Source organism: Trifolium pratense, linkage group LG3 (assembly GCF_020283565.1).
Source record: "Trifolium pratense cultivar HEN17-A07 linkage group LG3, ARS_RC_1.1, whole genome shotgun sequence".
NCBI lineage: Eukaryota > Viridiplantae > Streptophyta > Magnoliopsida > Fabales > Fabaceae > Trifolium > Trifolium pratense.
The window spans coordinates 16,083,589-16,108,266 of record NC_060061.1 but is presented as its reverse complement, the minus strand read 5'-3'; the positions used below and the strand labels follow the sequence as shown (position 1 = coordinate 16,108,266).

General features: G+C 32.0%; 1 protein-coding gene and 2 long non-coding RNA genes across 4 annotated transcripts; 1 reads left to right on the top strand and 2 right to left on the bottom strand.

Annotated features, from left to right (window-relative positions):
* Positions 1-1,633: 1,633 nt before the first annotated feature.
* LOC123918156 ((3S,6E)-nerolidol synthase 1-like) lies at positions 1,634-5,952 on the bottom strand. Its single transcript, XM_045970129.1, has 7 exons — positions 5,702-5,952; positions 5,336-5,612; positions 4,038-4,404; positions 3,332-3,550; positions 3,063-3,201; positions 2,599-2,847; positions 1,634-2,121 (listed from the first exon to the last, which is right to left on the bottom strand). Exons 1-7 carry the CDS (start codon positions 5,879-5,881, stop codon positions 1,819-1,821), a joined length of 1,734 nt encoding a protein of 577 aa, XP_045826085.1. The 5' UTR covers positions 5,882-5,952; the 3' UTR covers positions 1,634-1,818.
* Positions 5,953-6,551: 599 nt separating this feature from the next.
* Positions 6,552-9,771, top strand: LOC123918155. 2 transcript variants are annotated; one of them, XR_006812705.1, is made up of 5 exons: positions 6,552-7,188; positions 7,519-8,153; positions 8,429-8,540; positions 8,720-8,830; positions 9,316-9,771. It is a non-coding gene; the product is annotated as an uncharacterized LOC123918155 (long non-coding RNA). The 2 variants fall into 2 exon arrangements; XR_006812706.1 differs by lacking the exon at positions 8,429-8,540 and having other exon boundaries at positions 9,316-9,768.
* Positions 9,772-16,359: 6,588 nt separating this feature from the next.
* Positions 16,360-19,349, bottom strand: LOC123918154. Its single transcript, XR_006812704.1, has 3 exons — positions 18,837-19,349; positions 16,946-17,029; positions 16,360-16,850 (listed from the first exon to the last, which is right to left on the bottom strand). It is a non-coding gene; the product is annotated as an uncharacterized LOC123918154 (long non-coding RNA).
* Positions 19,350-24,678: the final 5,329 nt, after the last annotated feature.

The window sequence follows — 24,678 nt, the reverse complement described above, 5'->3', positions numbered from 1 at the left end:
AAACTCCATGAAGAATTTAATTTCCACGAGACATACATTTCAAACTATCGAAGAGATGATTTAATGAAATGAATAAGTCACTTTGAAAATGAATTTGTTATTTGATGACATAAACTCCTGAAGAGTTCTTGAAATCTATTGATTAAAGAAAAGTTTGAAATGAAATATATTTGATATTAACAAATATAATTTATTGTCACTTGAAGTGAACAAAGATCATTTCATGTCTCAAGAAAATGATCACTTACTTGAATTGGTCTTGAAGGACCATATTTTAGTTCAATTGAGAACACTATTGCATTTTGCTAATTATGTATGTGATGGTATCAATAAACTCAAAGATATTGGAACAAAGTCAAGTATATAATTTGCATCATAGAGATATAACAATATCATCGAATTATGTGGAAGTTTTAGCACTACATCAAGGAAGTTCAGAATTTTGTCTTGTTGAGGTTTGTGATTCTACACATACAAGAAACTTGAAGAAGATAATATTGCATCAACGACTAATTCATAGAAGAATATACTAGAGGAGAAGAATCAGATCTTTCTACAAAGTCATTGTCAAAGCTTTTGATCAACTATATAGAAGATTAATCGGCCTCCTTCGTCTCCAATATAATTGTCTTCATGAGGGGGAGATATAATTGTGTTCTGCACTCTTTTTTCCTTAACCATGGTTTTATCCCATTGGGTTTTTCTGGTAAGGTTTTTAACGAGGCAGGTCAAACACAAAGGATGTTGTACTCCTTTTCCTTCACTAGAATTTTTTTCCCACCGGGTTTTTTCTAGTAAAGGTTTTAATGAGGCATATCCTCGATGGACATCCAAGGGGGAGTGTTATGAATATTATTAGTGGATGTCCTGGCCCATGTAATTGGCCCATTATGTTTACCTATATATAGATACTATGTATCACTATATTGTAACCCTAATCCTAGTGATGAATAACATACACTATTATTTCTCTCTTTTATCTCTTCTCAATCTATACTATTGCTCCTATTTACATTAGTTTATAACATTTTGTTTAAAACTAAAATATTTATTACATTTTATTTAAAAATAATATCATAAATACAAAGGTAAATAATGATAATGCGAAAATTAGTTAAGGATCAGACATCTCTCGCTAAAACATAAGCAATCTCATTGACTTGTTTCATAATTAACGTCTCTAAAATAATTGTTAACCATGATCCTACAACCTTTAATAATATGGTTAAATATGTTTTTGGTCCCTATAGTTTCACAGAATTTTCGTTTTAGTCCCTGAAATTTGTTTTCACACTTTTTAGTCCCTGAACTTTCTTCACTCAAGATTTTTAGTCCCTACTTTTCATTTATACTCGTGCATATCATTCGAAATTTTAATTTTTTTTTACGGTCATGTTTAGTACATTATATGAATCTCTGTTACAAAAGTTTAATTTTTTTTTTAACAAGAGATGAATTAAATATGAATTTTTTAGTTTTTTGCACATAAAAATTCATAAATAATTCATCTTATGTTAAAAAAATATAATTTTTTATCGGAGATGTTCTTATAATATTATAAACATGAATATAAAAAATCATTCAAAAATGTAAAAGTATACAATAGTTTGATTAAAAGTATGGACTAAAAACCTTGAGTAAAGAAACTTTATAAGGACTAAAAAATGTGAAAACAAACTTTAGGGACTAAAACAAAAATTCTGTGAAACTATAAGAACCAAAAATATATTTAACCCTTAATAATATCGCCAAATTCAGAGCTATTCTTATCTTTTATTCTTTAATTTCTAATTTCTAATTTACTAAAATGGAATATTTTTATGAAGAAACATTTTGTACGTAACTAGCATCATAAAGCAACGATTTCACATAGGTCTCTAGCTTTGAAGGAGTGTTGCCATCATAACTATACATTATAGGTACCATCCTTGCAGCATTGAGACAAAGTTTAGTAAAAGATGAGGGTAATGGATTTGTGTTCAAACATTCCTTGTTCAGTTGTTTCCATGCATCTGAAATTTGTTCACTCATATAATCCCTAGTTTGTCCAATTGAAACTCTTGGGTTATCCTTCATGTAACACTCCAAATACGATCCATCATTACCATCACAATTAACATCCTGCAATAATTATATAAACTTTTTAATCAATAGTAGTTATAAGAGTGGTATATATTAGAAAAACTTTTTAATTTTTATCAATAATTATATAAACTTTGTTTTTTATCATAATCTTCTACCAATCTATTAATGCGCATCAAATATTTTATGAACATTAATAATATATAACTATTGCTTATAAAAAAAATAAAAATAAAATAATATATAACTATTATTATATGGTCTCAAAAATTTAAATCCTAAAATTTTGACGCATGATGCCCTCGAACACCCGACATATGAATGTGTGTCAGCCTGTTTTCATCATTACGCCAACTCATGTGGGTCAGATATTTTAAGTTGGAGAAATTCTTAGCTGATTGCTGGTTGGCAAATATTCTACCTTAAATTATTTTTTTGGGTCAGAAAATAATATTCTACATTCATAAAAATTGTTTGTGGTCCAAACTAAAAGTGGAATTAGGGATATTTTGGTACCTTGTGACCTTCCAAGTCATCACACAAGCGTAGAATTGTGGCGCATATAGATACAATGGTTGGGACATCATCCATTAGAGACACGGTTTTGTTAGTTATACCTTCACCCATAACAAAGAAAGCATGCATAAGTATCACATGTACCCCAGTGCTCACTATCGCATTCTTCAAATATTCCTCTGACTTTGGAACATGCCCAGAACCAAACCATTTTGCTTCTTGTAGAAAAGCATCCAAGAGTCTTACCCACTGTAATTAATTATTTAATAATCAAATTAATTATGCTATGCTACATAGGACTACATCAGCAAAAATAACTCAGAGTGTCTCTGTGAGCTTAGTTCAGTTTATAGGGATATTGCATTATATATGTAGAGGTTGAAATTCAAACATCGAATACCCCACTAGATTACTTGAATAAAAAAAAATTAAGAAATGTCCCGAGAGTTAGACGAAGGGAGTACCGATTTGATTAAGGAGGTTAAAGGATTCCATCCATGTTTGATGTAAGTCCTAAGTGCAAATTCATTAGTTGTATCATAAAGTGCCTTGTAACATACTTTCATGCACTCCGGTAATTGCTCAATTGCTTCCAAGTCCCATCTGCATGCGTCCAAACAAAAGAATTAATTCTATAAAGAAGAATAAAAATATTTACATTTTTTTTAACACTAAACAAAAAAATTAATGTTATTTGAGTGTGGAATGTGGATATTTATATTCACATCAATACCTTTTAACAGCATCTGTAAAGAGAGTGAGTTCATCAATGTTTCCATAAAAATCAAATAAATCATCAATGATGTAGATTAGGGACAAAGGCTTTGTAATCTCAACCCTTTCTTCTGAGAACTGTGGATCTGGAAGACATGCCATAGGCCACATGTACCACTTAATTGGTTCATCTCTAGCAAATTCCAATTCTTTTGCCAAACCCAACTCTTTCCACCATCTATATACCATATGATTATCAAAGTACAAAGTCATTAATCATATTATTATTATTGTAATAATAATTGATCTATTTGGAAAATATTTTGTCTAAGAAATTAGTTAATTCAATTTTTAAACTGATATTGATTATATATTTTTAAGGACCAAACTTATGTACAGTTTCATATATACAGTTTTTACTGTGCTATTTTCTTTTTCTTTTTTAATTAAAAAATATAAATAACTACCTTTTTGAAAAAGAAACAGAAAAAATTGCATCTAAAGAAATGCATATAAGTTTTGTTCTATTTTTAATTATATCATCTAATTAATACTACATAACCGCTATGAATTCGATCAATATGATCTTCGACTTTGCAGTAATGTAGTAAAAATAATATTTATATATTTTTGTAATTATATTTGTGTGAAATAATAAAAAACATAGATAGAGTATTTTGAGATGAGAGAAAAAAAAAAGTTCCTTAAAGTATAGTATGACTCACTTGGAAACTTCAAAAATTTCCTTGATATGTAAAGAGGAAACCATTTGAGTGTCTATTTCAGAAAATTGTTGTAAAGAATTTGTCCATGCTACATTTTGTGATTGAATTATTGTTGGTGTGAATCTTGACAAAGTTTTATGAATAGGACACATCATGGTGTGTGCTACATCTTTAACTTGTGGGTGGTCATGAAATGTTGAAGACCAAGCATTAAGATATTTGCGACAAAAATGTCCTGCATTGTCAAGAGAATCTTCTCCTTCTATGCTTAATTGAGAAGCTTCAAACAAGGCAATTAACCCATCTATATCTTCACAATATGTATCCTTGAGTTTGCCCTTGTTGTCACAAAATTTATTGAATATGTCTGCAAGATGCAGGAGAAAAAATAGGGTAAGGGTCCAAATATATTAGATCATATCATCATTTCAATGTGTAATTGGTTTCTCTTTTTAATAAAGGGTCTTTTTTTTTTTACAATAAAGCTGACGAGATCAAACACAGGATTTTTAACATATTACTCAAATATCTCACCACTAGATCAAATTTAGTTTTGCCTCAAAAAAAGATCAAATTTAGTGGCTTTTTTAATAAAGTACTATGTTATGATGAGTGTTACTTTTGTAAGAAAAAATTCAAAAATAAAAGTTAAATTATTTAATCTGTTTTAATATTTCTTGTGCTTATAAATGAGTTTATATAAATAAAATTTGTCATTTAAAAAAAAAATTTAACAAGTTAATGTAATTTTAAGATTTCGACAACGTACCGTAAAAAGAAGTCAAGTTTAGTTTCGGTTAGACAAATTTTACTATATTAATAAAAATGTACCATAGAAAATATGTGGCGACAAAATTTTGAAAAATATTAAAAAAAATTGAAAAATATATTTAATTTTAAATTTATTTGAAGTTTGATATTGTGGACAAAATATGTTCCTAATCCTAACCCATTTTAATAGTTAGTAAAATAAATTCTCCTATACAAATAAACTATATTAGAAAATAATAAAAATAAAAAAACATTCATAAATCTTACCTCAACTAACAATAACGATATTGTTATAAATCTATACACATTTTTTTGGGTTCAAACCCATGACCTAATAGTTATGTGCATGTTTTAGTTTTAGTGGTATTTACAACTTATTTATGGACAACACAAAAAACAAAAGTCGAAAAACAATCTATGACAACTTATAATGATGACTCTACACTTTCAACTTTGACATTAAAAAAAAAAAGCTTCAAAATGAGTTTAAAACAATTTGAGAACACCCAACATGAATGCAAACTAACCTGGGGAAATGTAATACCCTTCTTGTCTTAACATACGAAATTGAAATGCAACTTGTGAAAGTTCTTGATAATTATATCCTTGAATACTCTCAAATCTATGCATCATATGCTTCCTTTGAAGAGTTGTTTCAATTTCATCTTCAAAATGGTATTCAATGCCTAATCTTTGAATGGAATCCACCATAGATAAACATTCATCCATATTTTTTCCTATCTTCCCAATAAATTCCTTCTTAAGTTCATCCAATGCTTTAGCATGTCTTATATGAAGAGCTTCCTAAATCATGATTAATTAAAAAGGTTAGCTTAATGAGCTACAAATATTGAAGCAAAAAATATATATTAAAAAAAAACAATTACACTTACCTTGCTTTTTCCAATTTTAGAAATATGAATTTGCTTAGCAAATGTAAAATTGGTTTTATTGTAGAAACTACGATTGGCTTGTATGGGTACATATAGCTTGATAGCTAGATTAGTTGAGTGTTTGTTTAGAGAAAATGTTTTATGATTGGTTTTAGAAACAAAAGGGATAGAAAAAGCCATTGATAAGTACTAATGAGACTTGATTTGAGTATTAAGAGATATTTAAGTATATAGGAGAGATGGAGAAAATAAGCCTACATTCTATCCAATTTATATAACAATGCTCTTTCGTGAGAAGCATGCACGAAGATACCATCTCACCTAACATCACTTTCGCACTACATATAATTAGTACATTCGGGGACATCCGATGAACAATATATTAGTACAAGCACCAATAGTTAATTTGTCCAATGGTGATTGTCGCTGGACTTGGTAGGATCACGGTTCGATCCTCCGTAACTGCGATCAGGGGGTTGAAACCACTTGATGTCAGAACTAACTCCCGAACTAGATTAGACGGTTCAGTAGACTAGATACTAATAGTGATAAATATATATGGGTCCTGTTAACATGTGCACTAGATGCACATGTTAAGATGTCATAATATAGAAATTTAACATTTAATGCTACAAGAAATTTAATGCTTCAAAAGTTAAAATACACAAATTAACATTTAATACTTTCTATTTTTGCTTCCTTAACATGTGCCTATAGTGCAGATGTTAACATTCTCCAATATATCTCTCAAACTACACAAGTGTAAAACAACAAATAGCAAAAAAAAAACAGGTGTCAATCTTTAAGCTACCACTAGTAAAAAAATGACATATTACTTAATGAGTTTACATCCGTGGAACATATGTCAGATGTGAAAAGGAATATGGAGTAGTGTTTACATCTGGTTTCAATATCCACAGAAGTGAAAAATACATAGATAGAACGTTTTACATCTGATCTTAATATTCCCAGATAAAAAACTAAACGCGGTGGCAATCCTGTAATTACTTCGAAAATTCTCTAAAATACGTTTACATCTGACCCATAATATGCTCAGATATAAACAGTCTTAAAGTAATTTTTTTTTTTTTTTGAATGGAAATTATTATAAGTTTGACATAACAAAAAAATCACCTCATCTTCTCTCAGCCAGCACGCACGCGAAATCGAAACTGAACCCTAGCCTTCATCTTCTCTGTTTCAGCAATCGGTGATTCTTCGCTACCTCACTTGATCTATCGTTCACTCTCTCACTCGATTGAACTCGTTCTCTCTCTCTCTCTCTCTCTCTCTCTCTCTCTCCCTGTCACACTCGTTCTCTTTCGAACCCTAGCCTCCAATCCCTTTCACTGAATCACAAATTACAATCCCTAATTGAAGAATCAAGGCTTACTGAACCCAAATCGAAGCTCAGTGAAACGAATCAAAGCTCTCTCAGCTTGTTACAGAGTCATAATTGCACCGCCTCTTCTCTCGATCTAAAACTGGTGAGTTCTGACGATTAAGGGTTTTTAGGTTTTAGCATGTGCTTATCTTTCATTTTAATCTTTGATTTTGATGATTAAGGGTTTAATCCTGTGTAATTTTTTTGTAATCTCTTCTACTTTTGCGTTTAGTGTTGTTAAAATTTGATATTGATGTGACCTGGAAAATCTGAGATTCTAGTACTTTCAATACCTTCAGACAATAAATCTGACATTTAACAAAAAATTGCTTCTGTCAAAACTTTTAAATTCGTTGTAGATAATAAGATAAAAAAATAGTATTATGTAACCACTAACCATTACATAGATGTTCAATATTTGTGCATCTTGTAGGCTATAAAGGTGGAAAATATGATAAAGCTAAATGATGAATCTGATTACAAAAGCTTATCAAGAACTGTATGGTTAATGGTTATAATCAATATGAGAGGTATAACGAGGCACTTGGTCTCTTTTTTGATATGTTGGCTGATGGATTTTGTCCTGACAAGGCTACTTTTCTGAGTGTGTTGAGTGTTTGTGCCCATTAGTATGCTTTGGCATTGGGAGAAACGGTTCATGCTTATCTATTGAAAAGCAACATTGCAACTGATATTGCCCTGGCAACTGCTCTTTTGGACATGTATGCCAAGAATGGTGAGCTAGGAAGTGCCCAAAAGATTTTTAATAATAGTTTGGAAAAGAAAGATAATGCAAGAGGATAGTTCTCTAGTCCCTGATCATATTACTTATGTTGGAGTTTTATTTGCATGTAGTCATTCATTTGAAATAAAGTTGTTAACCTTATAATTATCTCAAGATTCATTTGTTGTCTCAAATTATAACGTATTGTCTTCTGGAGTAACTTCAACAAATTGGTGTTTTGAAATGAAAATCAAAACCAACCTGGAGCATTTGTTCAACCTCTGCTCAGACTGCGCTGCTCCATCCTGAAAATTTCTTCCGCAAATCGCATTTTGCTTGAAATAGTGAGTTTCAAATGCTGTTTATATCAGTATTTCTTCCACTCATTTTATCAAATTGTTAGTTGTAGCATATCAATATTGAAATCAAATACTGCAAACTCAAATCTTGCAAAGTTTTCATGCGGTAGTTTTCTTTTGGTTGATTCTGCATCATGGTTCATTTTCATGTGATATGGTTTTTATTGTGATACAATAATCATATAACTTTGTTCTGGAAGTCATGTATCTTTGTCGGGTCTGCTTACTTTAACATGTTTCTTGTCCTTTACCATCTTTAGATATGCACAAACTATGCCTAGTCAACACCTGACCTGAAGCCAGAATGCGGGGTACTTCGCATTTTCAGACGCAAAAATAACGACTTTTGTGGATTCACTGTAATATATTTAGGTAAAAATTAACTGATTGAGCTGATGAAAATCAATTCTTGTGCTTTCACTTTCACATATCTAGTGCTATTGAGCTGATTGATTTTGGTAGTACTGCATTTGATAGTTGATTCATTTCAATAGAGTACACTAAATTTATGCAGTTATATCTATTAAATATATTTTGTTGACAATATGCAGCATAGCAGGGGATCAGAGAATATTTCAAACGGGGTTCATAACTAAGATGGCCAAGGAGCTATTTCAAGGGAGAGCATACATGCATTGGAGAAGCTTAGTCATCTAAACTAGGTTGGTTTAGTTGTGTTTCCCTATTAGTAGTTATTGGGCTTGATCTTAATAAATAAAATTCAATATATATGATCAAGAGCATGTGTTCCAATTTTCTAGTTCAATATATATGATCAAGAGCATGTGTTGAAATTTGTGGTATTGCAATGCTTGTGTTTGTGTTTTATGTAATGCATGTGTGTGTTTGAACATTTTTTCATGAATCCACAAGGAGGGAAAAACACTCGTAATTTTTTCTGGGATTATTTGTCAAAGAGTTAAAAAGTAGAAAGTTAAAGGAGTTAGAATATTCGTTAATGGGTAGTTAATAGTATTAAACATTTGCAGTTGATGGAGATTCACCTCTGCAGAAAACCACCCCAAATGGGCATAATCATCAGGTCAAATAAATCTTCTTTTTAGAGTCCACAACTTTTGATGAATTGTTCTTCTTAGCATGTTCATGTTTCTCAACTTTTTGTATGTTCTCTTCTATTTTTGAGCAGGTTATCGGAAGACCTAAGGTTGAGTTAATGTTTGAGGCTCAAAAGCTACCAACAGAAGAAGAAATAATAGAAGAGTTCACATATCCCTTGCTTAACTACAAGTAATAGGTAACTTATTGCAAGAGTGATTGTTTATACTTCCAGTTACCATGACATTGTTCCTCTTTGTATATGTTCCTTAGTCGACTCTAAATAGTTTTAAATAAATTTTCATTTGGAATTTGTATGCTGCAGTCAAATTGGCTTCTAGTGGGTTTGTTTCTAATTTTGTATGCTTGTAGTATATGTCTAAGGTTTGTCGAAGTAATAATTGTTTCTAAGTGAGTAAGATTTATACAAGATTTTATTTTTTTAGATTATTCCCTTGAAATTCTTTTATTAATGTGTTGATGGATTTATTTGGTCTTGATTGTTGGTGAACTTTAAGCTTGGTTATAGAAGGAAAACACTTAATTAATGAACACGTATGTTTTAAATGACTAATGTTATACAAGGATCAGGATGCCTATGGGTTCAGCTTCCGAAAAAAAAAAACGCAGGATTTAAAAAAAATGAAGATTTAAAAAAAAAAAAGGATTTTTTTTTTTGAAAAAAAGTGAAGATTTCACATCTGTGGAAAGTTTAGGCAGATGTGAAAAAATGTACATTTTACATCTGGCATAAGTCAGATGTAAAAAGCGTAAACTTACTACTTCTTGTACGTCTACATCTGACTGGGTTCAGATGTAAAATGCGGTTTTGGCCAGATGTAAAAAGTGTTTTCTGTACTAGTGTACTCCACATTGGATTTTAAGTTTCATGACATGACAAAAAATTAGCTTAATTTAGGCAATGTTTTCAAATTTGAAAATGGAGAGAAAATATGGTGAACAAATGATCAAAGGGCCAGAAAATAAGCCTATTCAGACATTTTTTTTTTTAAGGGATCAATGTGAAACCAAAAATATCTTTAAGGGACCATTTTACTAATTAAGCCTATTATAAATTGTCTTGTAATTGTTATTTTGTTAAGCAATTCTATTATGATATTATTGAAACTTTAGCCGCCACTTTGTGTTTCTCTCTGAACTTTAACATGGTATCTAGAGTAAGGTTCGATTCGCCTTGAACTGTCTGTTGCTTCTGTCGCTTGTGTTCTCAAAAATTTGAGAACGAAATCGTGAATCGGGTTTGTGATATTTTGAGTTACGGTTAGTTGTCTAAATTAGTTTGATTTGATTTTGTTGTCACTGAGTGTTTATTCCTGTCATCAGTTTTGTTGCTTTTTGATTCAATTTGGTATTGAAGGTATTTGAGAGACAATAACAGTAACCAAAGAAAACTGGGTTGATTTGGTATTTTGAAAAAGAAAAAAAAAAAGAGAATTGTGGATGCTTGTTAGAGTCATCGTATGCTGAAAAAATTTTGAAGGCTATAGGATTTTTTCAACATAACATGATTTGTTTTTGGTTGGTTTGTTTGTTTAGAAAATCAGATGCCGACGAAAAGGCACTTGTGATGTTGTGTTAGAAAAAAATAAAATAAAGTAATCAGTTTGGTGTGTTGGTTTGAATGATTCGATTTTGGTTCCAATTGATTTGATTCTCTTTGGTTTGTTATGTTATGACTGGTTTTGTTTGGTTCTATCTTGTAAGGGAATACTCACAATTTGAATATTTGGTGAGCGAAAGTTCACAATCTGAATATCTGAATTCGGTGAGGGAATACTCACAATCTGAATATCTGAATCTGGTGAGGGAATACTCACAATCTGAAAAGCTGAATCCGGTGAGAAAATACTCACAATCTGAATATCTGAATCCGGTGAGGAAAAACTCACAATATGACTATTTGAAACTTTGAAACTCTGAAGCTTGAAATCCGAAGCCTGAAGTCTGAAGCTGAAGTTGAATCCGGTTCCCCACTTCAGGTTAATGCAATTAGTTAATTTAGTTTATTTTTAGGGTTGATTTTGTCACAAGTTCAAAGCTTAGTAAGCTTTAACTTGAGGGATAGTATTAGAAATAAAATATTTAGTTAGAGTTAGTATTTCGTTTTTTGTTTAACAAACTCTCGATGATTATCTGTTAATGCATCGTGAGTTTGAGGGGAAGTGTTAGATAATAGTATTATTAGGGCTTTAAGTATTGAGCTTTATATGTTAGTAGTCTAGTAGTCCATTAGGAATTATTATAAATTGTCTTGTAATCGTTATTTTGTTAAGCAATTCTATTATGATATTATTGAAACTCTAGCCGTCACTTTGTGTTTCTCTCTGAACTTTAACAGTTCATTCCATACTCTTATATATGGAGAACAGTCTAAATTAGGAGGGAAAACTCACCTTCTATACTGCATATAGATTATCAGACGAGAATTAGTTATCGCTAGATGGTAGTAATAACCCTATTAATAAAAATGGTAGTAATAACTGCATACTTTAACATTGTAAAAAAAACATTAAAGTAAATATATATAGCATTATTGTGTTAAAAAATGTTGTATTCAACATTTTAGAAATTAAAAAATTATTGTTTTAATACAAAAAAAATTATTTTTAACTTTTTAATTGATGCGCTTATGACACTTGTTAGTACTTTCTCGGATTTGGATCCTCTCCGATTTTCTCTCATGTTTTCTTAATCTAAGGGTTGATAAAAGGAGAGAAAACATTAAAAATAGAGAATCAACCACTGGATTAAGCAAAATGAGAGAAAATATGAGAGAAAATTGGAGATGATCCAAATTCGTACTTTCTCTAGTCTTTTTATATGAGACAATTTACTTTTTAAGATTCATTGAATAATTTATATATTTGATCTATAGTATAATATAGACCAGATACATTATTTATTCAATAAATTTAAAAAGGTAAACCGTCTCTTTTAAGAATTTAATTTATATATATTGTCAGTGTAAAGTTATTTTACACATGCGTTCAATAATATATCAACACATCATGTATGGTATTATAAAAATACATTATGTGTCACGTTCATTAAATGATGTGACAACACATCATTAGATGCATGTGTAAAGAATCTTTACACTGACAGTGCACAACAATTAAACTCTACTTTTAAACCTTAGTTAAAATTGACAATTTTTAAATAGCATTTTGCATTACATTATAAAAAAATATCCTCGTGTGTATATTTTAGTTACTACGGATATTGCAATATACAAAGTTAGAGTTAATTTTTTTTCATTTATTCATTTTAAAGGGTGAAATTCTAATCATATCGACAAGATTAGGGTCTGGTGAAAGGGGTCAGACGTGGGATAAGGGGTAGCAAGGAGAGTTGTGGTTTAAAGTTTTGTCTAAAAAATATAGGGCGAAGATATGGTGTTTTAGGTGTGGAGGATCAAATATGAATTTTGTTTGATGGAGAGATATTGATGATGTTGAAGGGGGTGTAGGAATCTGGTTCTCTAGCAATCTTGTTAAGGTTATTGGTGATGACTTTAATTCTTGGTTGAAATATGGGGGAGGTGTAGGCGTGACAAATAGACTCAGATTCACTCTCTTCCGCTCGAATCTACCCTGAATTTAGCGGAAAAAAAATCGATTTAACTGGGTGTGAAGACGAATACATGGAAAACCGAATTTTAAATACGGGGAGGGTGTGGGGATGGGGTGGTACAACCCAGCCCCGCCCCGCCCATTGCCATGCCTAGGGAGGTGGTACTATGCAAGGGGTTTAATATATTGTTTTATTTTTTATTTTTATTTTTGAAGAATAGATTGATAAACTTGACATCAGAAAAACTTGTTTTGGTGACTGATATGATATGTAGTTAACTTGAATTTGGCATCATCAAGCGGTTTATACAATGTTTCAAAGCATTGTAAATCCAATTGAGAATATATTGCCCATTGTTCTTCATGGTTGAATCGACATTAATTTGATTTTTTTTTTGGTACAAGTAGGAGAAACAAAAGAAAAGAAAAAACAAATTATCTAGAAAAGAAAGTCCCACAAGCATCAGCTAGCAGGAGAAGATTCATTCCAATTGGGGGATCAACTATAGGAGAATAAGCCTCAGGATTGGCAGCTCCAAATTTTGCTAGGTAGTCAGCGCATGCATTGCCCTCCCGGAAGGTGTGAACTATATGGATCCTCCAATCTCTAGCAAGATACTCCTTTATGTTATAGAGAATAGCTGCATAGTGATGCCAAGCATTAACAGATTCTGATATCAACTTGAGTGCCACCTTAGAGTCTGAGTAGCACCACAAATCTGTGATCCCAAACTCCCACGCCATGACTAAGCCATAGTAGATAGCCAAAAGCTCCGCGTGAAGTATGTTAGAGAAACCTATGTTTCCAGCAAAACCATGAATCCACATGCCATCATTGTTTCGAATTAAGCCCCCAAAACCTGAGATGCCAGGATTTCCAAGACTACTCCCATCAACATTCAAAATCATACCAGAACCCCGATGGGCATTCCACCTTACCCACTTAGTATCCGGAACTGTAGCTTGCTTAAAGAAGCATCTAAATAACAGATGCGCATAGTTTTCCGTCCACATCCTAAGAGTAATCAGAGACACTAACTCATTTGCTAAGCACAAGAGATTCCTGGCACGCCATAACCACCAAACTGCAGCTAAAAACACAAAGACAGACTTGCCTTGTATGCCAATCCTCAGCCAATTGTACAAATCATTCTCCCGGTAAAAAGACTGGTCTGTGAAACCAATAGAGTGCCAGAGTCGGATTGCGAAATCACAATCTCTCAAGCAGTGCAAAGTCGTCTCGATTTCTTGGTTACACCGAGGACAATGGTTTGCCTGAAGCATGTTGCGATGACAAAGCATTTCTCTAGTGGGAAGAGAATTGTGCAGAGCAGTCCAAAGAAAGAATTTGAGTTTTTCCGGAGCAGAAATATTCCATAACCAAGTCCAAGATATACTATCTGTATCATTTCCAGCAAACTCATTTCTATTGAGCCAAAAATATCCATCACGGGCTGAATAAATACCATTAAGATTACCTTTCCAGGTATAACAATCGGCCACTTGGGAATTCAAACACACAGGAATCATTTTTAGGTGATCTGTAACAGCAGTAGGAATATTTGTATAAAGCATATTAAAATTCCAATTCCCATCAGTGTAGACATCTTTGACACTCATTTCTAAATCATGGATATCCACATACAAGACCTTATCTGCTAATTTACCAGTGCCAGACCAATTAGAGAACCAGAAAGAGGAATTACCATTACCCAAGCGAAATTCAAAACCATCTCTGAGAGCCAAAAGGGCTTTCATGATAGCATTCCAAGTAACTGATCCTGACTTCTTGGTCATGGTAATAAAACTGCCATTGTTTATATACTTGTGTTTAAGCACCTGAACCCATAGAGAAGACATTAATTTGATTTGAAATAGGAGTATAAAAAAAATATTTAAAAAGTAAAAATGACATTAGTAAAAAGTTGAGTCAAGTAATCTCGGAGCATATATAATTCAGTCGATATGAACATGTAATATGCAAGAATAGAAGTTTGAAATTTAATACTCTCATTTATTCACTTTTAAAAAAAAAAATGAAATTTTGGCTACTAAATATTTAAAAAAACAAAGAAGTTGAGTCTGGCATACGATTAAAACGTGGGTTGTGTTGTACAATGGTGAGGCATTATTGGCTGAATATGGTAAGATGTGTACTGTTTGGCTGAAACAATTTACAAAAAGTTGCTAAAAAGTCTGTGGGCCACCAATCGTCAGTTGGTTCAGTGGTGATTGACGCTGAACTTGGTAAGGAGGACCACTTGATGCCAGAACTGATCCCCGAACCAGATTAAACTGGTGGTAAAAAAAAATGACTGTGGGCCAAGTCAAGCACAGTACGAACCATTAGGTTTTAACTAGTTTTTTTTTTTTTTGACTGGAGGTTTTAACTAGTTTTAATTAGTGTTTCTTCTTTGTATATTGTTAACAAATCCGGACGAGATTGTCTGAATATATATTTATAAAGTAGAGTTAATTCTCATTTGCTGAATATGGTAAGATGGGTACAACATTGCTTGGTCTTAAACAATTTAGAAAGAGCTGAGTTGCTAAAAAGGACTGTGGGTCAAGTCAAGCACAATACGAAACATTGGGTTTTAATTAGTTTTAATTAGTGATTCTTCTTCTTATACATTGTTAACAAGTGTCATATAACACAAGGTTGTAAGATGGTTTGAATATATGTTTGTAAAGTAGAGGTAATCTTCACCTATAAGCCGATGTGAGTTAGTTTGGAGAATTTATATTCGTTATAATAATATTATGATCTTAGGAAATATATACGATATAAACTTTTAATTCAACGATGAATTTTGTAGATGTAAAGTAGAGGTAATTATGGATGATCTATACGATATAAACTTTCAATTCAACGATGAATTTACTAAAATTCGTATTCATTATAATAATATTATGATCTATACGCGTACGATAAAGTCTTTCATGTTAGACAAACCTTGATTAATATCTTAGGAAATATATTATATATACACACTACAACATTTTCATTCTACAAGAACGCCAAAAAAGTGTTTTGTAATGTTAAAAAACCGTTTCCATAGGCTACGAGAACGGTTTTCCTGGCGTTCTACACCGAGGGGTTCTCTTAGCCTTTCAAAACGGTTTTTACTTTCAACGGCAACCCCATCAAGACAACCGTTTTCTTAGAGTCCCTAACAGAACGGTTCTTAAAGTTCCCAACCACAACGGTTTCTCTATGTTCTCAATTTAAACCGTTGCCATTGGTCTAATATAGAGAACGGTTTGCTTTTATCTACCACAACAATTTTTAACCGTTGTCCAATGTAAAACCGATCTGGTAGACCCTCGACTTTATTAAATATCGAACAGATACTAGATACAGCAACGCTTTCTCACGTTGCAAAAATAAATAACCGTTCTTTTTTCTTATACTGCAACGCTTTCTCACCATTGCTCTACAAAAAACCGTTCTGGTAGACCTTTTACTATATGATCTAAAACAACGTTCTTAAAAATAATAATTATTATATTGGACTTAAAGAATGATAATTTCAATATGATGAAATAATAAAAGACATAACAAATTATTAAACTAAAATGATTATCTTTCATATATACAGTATCAAAATAACATCAATCAACATAAAGTTGTCCTAAATATTGTCAATCATTCACAATCAAACCAACATATTAAATGTATATCCTAATGTGAATCATTCACCATCAAACTATCATCTTCAAAATGTATATCCTATTAAAAAAACTTAAACATCTACACCTCTTCATCTTCAAAATCTTGCATTTCTTCATCGATATCGTTATTCATCATCTGCAAAATAAAAGTTATATAATTAAAATTCAGAGAAAATTGAAAAGAAACAATGAGCAGATCAACTATCTAATTAAAATTCAGAGAATATAATTATAACATAGAGTAACTGTACCACCCCTAACAACAACCAGCATCAGCAGAAACATCCTATTTGCACCAGAATTTTGTTAACAGTCTTGTACATGAAAATCAGATATTAAAAAAATACACCACATGTGCCTGCAAAATGAAGACAGGATCTAAACCAAATAAATGCGCTAGTCTAGCCTACTTGCATCTATTCATGTATGTGAATACTGAAAAATGGAACATACCTTCTTGAAGACACTCTATCTTAAGCAACAACAAATGTCTTGATCAAAGAAAGGCAGAGTTGGAGTATGGACTATAAACAGCATCTGTTAATGCATCAAACATATAGTTCTTCAAGATAGTAGAGAGACTAATGCTAATTAATAATAACCTATTCTCAATTAAAATAGTTAGATTTCACCAATATTACAATTCAAGAGACAGCAGAAAGTTGTGACAAAAAAGAAATAAAGAGATAGCAAAAAGCTAATTGAAACACTTAATGGTTAATGGTTGGATCTATGACTTACAAAATTTAAAATAAAAGATTAGGTAATTGATATACAAATATAATAAGAAGAAATACATGTTCAAACAACTTGAATAACTTGCCTCACAACATAATCAACATATATAAAGCAAGCAAAAAGCATCTTGCCCCTACATATAAACACACCTATGCCTCTCCCATGATCACACGCAGAATATGACTTCAAAACCAAATAAAGACCACAATATCTCACTCTGATTGTGATAGCAGGGCTTGCCACTAGACTCTTACCTTTTATCTTTCTTTTTATTTCTATACATTTACCCCTACCTCATATCGTCTATATAACCAAACAACTCCCAAAACAATGAAAGCATATGAGGTGAAATTTATATTGTTACTGTATCTTACTAATTGTTTTCACAATTAAAATGATATTTACACACTTGTATGGTGCACAAAAATCAAATTCTTCTGATTCAAAACTCAGATTTTCTTTTGTACAAACATCACAGTAGACATACATGATGCATGTGCTCGTGACTTATACATTAGGTGACTCTCGATGATAAGAAACAAGAAACCGCTTTTTGGATATTTCCAGGATCAAGTTTGGAGAAAAAAATCAGCATATTCTAAAAAAAGGAGATGTTCACTAAATTTTGACATTGAAGACAGTTTCAGGCTGTATCCGAAGATTCTGCAGCTTGGTCCCTCTAAACAGACATTTAATTAAGATACAATTTAATGCAAATAAGTTAATCAGAATGTGAGAACTGTTTAAATGATAATTTTGCTAAGTCTGATTAATCAATTTGATGCTTACATTTCACTAAATTGAAAAGAAATTTATATATTGTTTTGATTGAGAGTAATTGTACAGTATAACTAAGCCCCTCACAATACAGCGAAAACACTATCCCTGAACTGAAGCCTTATATTATAACAAAACTCCCAAAAACTAAGCACCTCTACAAAAACAATTAACACCAGAAAACACACAAAGCCTTGATCAACGTTTTGATCATATATAACAATCGGCCACATAAGTGATCGGGCATAATGCAAAAAACAAATCAAAGTTTGATTGCGATGAAATGATCTTTCAAATGAGCAATTAGTGATTTAACAGAACATTAAAATGATGCTTTATATTAAAAGATTGAACAAAATCAATGATTTATTTAACATAAAAGAGATACCTAACAAGTAACCATGCAACAATATGGTCTGTAATAAGTATTTGAAATTGTTTTCAAACTCAAAGGAAAACTCATTGAGTGAGTCTCCAGGGGCAGCGGCGATACCAACTTGAAACACCCTTGTGATTGTTGTCGAGGGAATAGTGTGGTACCAAATCTCAATAGGGAAGAGAAGGAAACGAGACAAAGCAACATAAATAGTTTCGCAGGGAATGAGACTACAGGATTCAGAGCAACTAGTAGGGTTAAATCGCAGGATGAAAACGTGCACCAACAACAAGTGAAGTGATAGAAAATTCAATGAACAGAAATCAAATAATCAAATCAATTGAGTTCAACAAAACCAAATATTAAGACAAATCAAAAGATGGTAGACCTCAATCTTAATAGTGAGCCTATTGAGGAAACGACCAAGTGGAAAAGGAAGACATTGAACAGTACCTGTCGAAATTGATATTAAACTTCGAGCTGAGGCGTTGTTGATACTACGATTGAGCTTCGAACTAAACTCCGATTCAATAAATAGAATCGGTGGCTAAGAGATTGAAGCTCCGTAAGAGGAATTAGGGATTGAAGCATCGTGACTGGGAGAGGGATTAGGGATTCATACTTTTATTTTTGCTTCGTGAGAGGGATATTCAGGGATAATTTCAATTGGAGGGATATTCAGTGGGAACGAAACCAATCGAGAAGGGATTAGTCAGTTTCGAAGGGTTTGTGAGTCGTTTGGGATTTATCAACTGAGAATGATAAGAAATTTAGGGATTTAGGGTTCTTGGAATTGATAATTTTGCACCAAAGGGATTTAGGGATTTGTTGTTTGTGATTTGGAGTAGGGATTTTGATCTTCTCATATGAAAGGGTTTCGTGATTTGTAGAATGGAAGAAAACTAGTTTCTATTTCTATGTAGTTTAGATTTGTACTTGTAATACGATGATGTGAAATTTTTCAACATAAAGAAGAACGGTTTTATATATTTTGTTTTTAAATAATTAGATATTAGTATACCCGAACGGTTTTTTGTCGTTGCCAAAAAGATACAATAGAAAACCGTTCTAATTGTATAATAAGAGAACGCTTTTTTGTTGTTGCATAATATTTTTAAAGTTTGATACCCTATCGCTACAGTATACAAAAACCGTTGCTTATAGTACTCTACGAGAACGGTTTTTTTGCTTAAAAAAATCAGGGGTTGCCGTAGAGCTAAAATGTTGTAGTGACACATAATTAATTTTAGGTATAGATTTCATAATTTATTTGTTGCATTTGTTTTAAAATTTAAGTAATATACTCTGAATCTGTCATTGCTAATGCTCCCCCAACATGAATGATATATACTTTTGTGAAAAATCAAAACTTAGAGATAATGCTTATACACTCAACATGAATGATATACACTTCCATAGAAGATTAGATTCTGTAATCAAATAGAGGATGAACTATTGTCCCGCGGTTTACATTGAGAGAAACGTGTTCCACAATATTGATAAAGAGTTGACTATTTAACAATTACATAATATGAAATCGCGTAAAAGGGGGCAGACAGTGGCGAAGACCCCTCCCCCTCATATATATATATATATATATATATATATATATATATATATATATATATATATATATATATATATATATATATATATTGTCCCGCGGTTTACATTGAGAGAAACGTGTTCCACAATATTGATAAAGAGTTGACTATTTAACAATTACATAATATGAAATCGCGTAAAAGGGGGCAGACAGTGGCGAAGACCCCTCCCCCTCATATATATATATATATATATATATATAGATATATATATATATATATATATATATATATATATATATATATATATATATATATAATGTCTTAATTATCTATCTATAACACTTTAGTTTAGTATTATGAATTATGTTATGGTAAAAATAAATAACTAACATAAAATATATCGGTCTTTAAATATATGAAATATTAATTGTCAAATAAAGTGTATTGAAATTACAAAATATTCTCAAATATGTCTATTATTAATAATTTTTGGACAAACTGACTAAGATAAAACATATTTGAGGACCAAACTAACAAAGAAAAGATAAATTTGAAAATCAAAATGACTAACAAAAAATATGTTTAAGGCTCAAAATTATTGTTCTTATTTCCGGCCCCTCGTATAATAAGTTTCTGGATCCGTCACTGTTTCTGTAGGCCCTGATATATTACCCCAGTAACCCTACCTTATAATATATGCATCACATTTTGCTTTTGAAACCACTAGTATATGTGTGGTTCAAATCCAAATTTCTTGGTAGTGTAACATCATGTTGTTCAGTGGCGGAACCGGAAAAAATATCGTGGGTGGGCCAAAAAATAGTCAATCTATTTTTAAATTGAACTTTTTGCTCCTCTATTTTCACATGTTACAATTTTGGTACCAACAAACTATATTTTTACTCTAAAAATTGTGATTTTTGGCTATAAAGGTGATTTACTGTCTCCAACATTGAATCTAAAGATGAAATATCAAATTTGAGACCAAAATTCACAATTTTTTTCCATTAAAATTCGTTAATTTTACAGCAAAAAAGTAATAAAAAAATATTGAGATAGGACTAAAATTGCAACAAATGTGAAAATATGAGACTTGAAAAATTTAATATTAATTAAACATATTTTTTTATGTCATTTCATATTTATATATGCTAGTTCAACTGCTAATTTTATTTATTATTATAAATTCAATTAATTATGAACTAATATTTACACTAATACTTGAACTAATTTTGCACACGCACCATATACAAACTGATCGCATGTTTTGCATACTATACATGCAAATGATGCCTGCATATAAAGAAATTTAAGGTCAACATGCTAGGTACTTTTTGGGTGAAGATTTTACAGTTGGAATTTGTCTTTAAATTGAAGCAGAAAACTGTTTTTTTTATCGCCCCAAGCGAAAATTTTAGCAGAGCAGGAGCTAACTTGTTGTTTTTCTGCCCCGGGCAAAAATTCCTGTGTCCCGGGCGAAAATTGCGCAGTACTATATATATGTGTCACGTTTCTGCAGCCACAAGAGAGAAAATGTGAGGTTTTTTTAGGGTTCTTCACCAACATCAATCTAGGATCAAAATGGGTTCATTTTGGGTATATTCTAGGGTTGGAGAAATGTTTCTAACATCTTGTAATCACTGGTCATTGAAATCTCTTGGTCACGGGATGAGATTTGGGAAAATGGTAGAATTTGGGTTGAAAGTCTAATTCTTACAACTCTTTTGTAATGAATCTTTGTAATCAAGAATGAAGATTGATTGTGGATTAGAGAGTCTCTCTCTACCCTAGAGTAGGTCGGTTTTGACTGAACTGAGTAAACAATTTCATCGTGTTTTTATCGCTTTTGGTAGTTCTAGTTTTTTGTTGATTTATTGATTATCGTTCATCCATTTTATTTTGGTTGCTTCAATTCATTTGTCTGACACATCAAAAGTATTATTGGTGTGGTTTTTCGGATCGAATTCCCAACAATTGGCTCCCACCGTGGGGCAAAGGGTTAAACGGATTAAGTACCATGGGTTCAAAATGGATTATCGAGGAACTTTTCGGAGACAATTTGGAATTGTGGAAAATGAAGATGGGAGTAAGAGCAATTTTAAGGTTCGAGATGATGGATAAAACATGGCGTGTTGTTATCCAGTACCTCGAAGGTAAAAAGCTAATGGAGATTGCGATAAAGGTCATCCTGGAGAGGCGATGATAAGAATACTCGGCATCGGCCTGGAGAGACGGTGGAATAATACTCGACATCGGCCTGGAGAGGCGAGGCAGTGGAATAATACTCGACATCAGCCTGAAGAGGCGGTGATAATAATACTCAGTTACAAGATGGAAGACATAGTGGATATACCGGTTTGAAGCTTTGGTGGAGGAATCTCAGTTTGAGGTGGAGGTACACCAAAGTGGTATGTCTATGGAGATCTTGTGTGGAAGCAACGGTGATCAGGCTTGGTAACTTGTCAGACTGTTGGAGGTAGTTGGACACAAGGAGAGTTTGAGGTTGCAGCTTGTGAAACCACCTAAAATTTCCAAGGTTGGTTGGAGGCAAGCATATCTTCAAGAGTACGGAAAGCTACAATCCGGGGTTTGAAGAGGGTACGATGTAGCTTGCGGATTGTCCTAAAAATCCAAGGGCAATTGGAGGCAAGCAATTTTTCGGGAGTACGGAGAGGTAGACTCCGGGGTCCGAAGAGGAGTGGTGAAATATTGCGTGGAAGCATGATGGTTGGTGGGAAATTGGTATCACCATCAATTTGAAGGCAAGATGAAGATTGTTTGAATTTGCCTTTAAATTGAAGCAGAAAACTGTTTTTTTCGTCCCAGGCGAAAATTTCAGCACAGCAGGAGCTGACTTGCTGTTTTTCCACCCCGGGCGAAAATTCCTATGCCCCGAACGAAAATTGCGCAGTACTATATATATATGTGTCACGTTTCTGCAACCGCAAGAGAGAGAAAATGTGAGGTTTTTTAGGGTTCTTCATCCAACATCAATCTAGGATCAAAAGGGGTTCCTTTTAGGTATATTCTAGGGTTGGGGAAGTGTTTCTAACACCTTGTAATCACTTATCGTTGAAATCTCTTGGTCACGGGAAGAGATTTAGGAAAATGGTAAAATTAGGGTTGAAGTCTAATTCTTGCAACTCTTTTGTAATGAATCTTTGTAATCAAGAAGGAAGTTTGATAGTGGATTGGAGGGTCTCTCTCCCCCAGAGTAGGTCGGTTTTAACTGAACCCGATAAACAATTTCATCGAGTTTATATCGCTTTTGGTAGTTCTAGTTTTTTGTTGATTTATTGATTATTGCTCATCCATTTTGTTTTGGTTGCTTCAATTCATTTATCCCACACATCAAAAGTATTATTGGTATGGTTTTTCGGATCGAATTCACAACATTTACGATGTTTCCAAAAGTTTTTGAAGATGTATATATATTGATTATTGATAGTGACATAAACTTTTTTTAAAATAAACTAACATATCTATTACATTTTATTTAAAATAATATCACAAATACAAAGGTAAATATTTGTGATAATATGTGGAAATTAGTTAAGGACCGGACCTTTCTCGCTAAAACATAAAAAACATTATTGACTTAGTTTCATAATAAACTTAACATAAGAGTTTTTAAAATAAACAGTTAAGCATATTCCTACAATCTTTAATAATATCACCAAATTCTAACTCATGTGCGCGCTACCCATTCAATCCATGTTCTGCTTCTTCTCTTCTATGCGACTCTTGTTCTTCTGAGTTCCTGAATACGTATTTTCTTTGAATTTGTCAAAAAAATGTCTTTTCTTTGAAGAAAAACATCAAATTGAACATCTATTTTCATGTTGGTGCGAAAACTGTTGGATAAATCTTTGCAAGTGCAAACAAACCCATTATTTATCTACTCTATCCTTTGTATTTTCTTTGTTTTTCAAATCAGAATTTTTTTATAACCAACTATAAATGGGTTTGTTGTAGTTTTAAACTTTTGGCTTAGTTCTACTAGGAATCCTTAGGTCATTCTCCAGTTTGGTATCCGGGATGATTATCGTTTTTTCTTTTAGTTTTTTTTTCTTAAGGGTTAGGTTTCCCTTTTCCTTGTATACATATAGCCAGTGGCGACTCCAGGATTGTTAGGGAGTCTGGGCAAATTTTTGGAGGGAATTTTATCAACCCAAATTTCGAATATAGAAATATTTAAACTCTGTTTTTCAATATTTAATTTTGGAAGAAATTTTTAAACAAGAAATAACATGCAAGAGTATAGTCATGTTTCCAATATAATTAAGGCTCAACTAAATAAGAGACTACAATGAAAACTGAATCCACATCGACGTATATAATTATATTAAACTACTTATTTATACAATCAAAACAACTTAACAAATTTTAAAATTCAAAACACCATCAAGTCATCAAACAAAGATTATAGATTGAGAAGGTTTTAGGTTGTTAAAAATTAGAATTAATTGCATATTTGATCTGTTATGTTTATTTTAGGTTTCAATTTGGTCCCTTATTTTTTAAAAGTTTCAAGTTGGTCATTTTCCTCAAATTTTAGTTTAAATCGTCGACTTTTCTAATGAATTTGTGTACGTAGACCACTTAGGAGAGTACTATGTGAATGTTTTAGAAAAATTAACTCAAAATTTAACAAAAAGTTAGAAAAAATTAACTCAAAATTTAACGAAAACGACCAACTTATGTTGAGATCAATAACATAAGGAACCAACTTGAAACTTTTAAAAAAT

What these genes read in the sequence shown, in the direction of transcription:
- LOC123918156 (XM_045970129.1), bottom strand. Translation starts at nt 5,881, where the DNA reads ATGGCTTTTTCTATCCCTTTTGTTTCTAAAACCAATCATAAAACATTT. An exon ending in AGGGTATTACATTTCCCCAG is followed by an intron (nt 4,405 to 5,335) that starts GTTAGTTTGCAT and finishes TGCATCTTGCAG; the next exon opens with ACATATTCAATAAATTTTGT. An exon ending in TAACCTCCTTAATCAAATCG is followed by an intron (nt 2,848 to 3,062) that starts GTACTCCCTTCG and finishes AATTAATTACAG; the next exon opens with TGGGTAAGACTCTTGGATGC.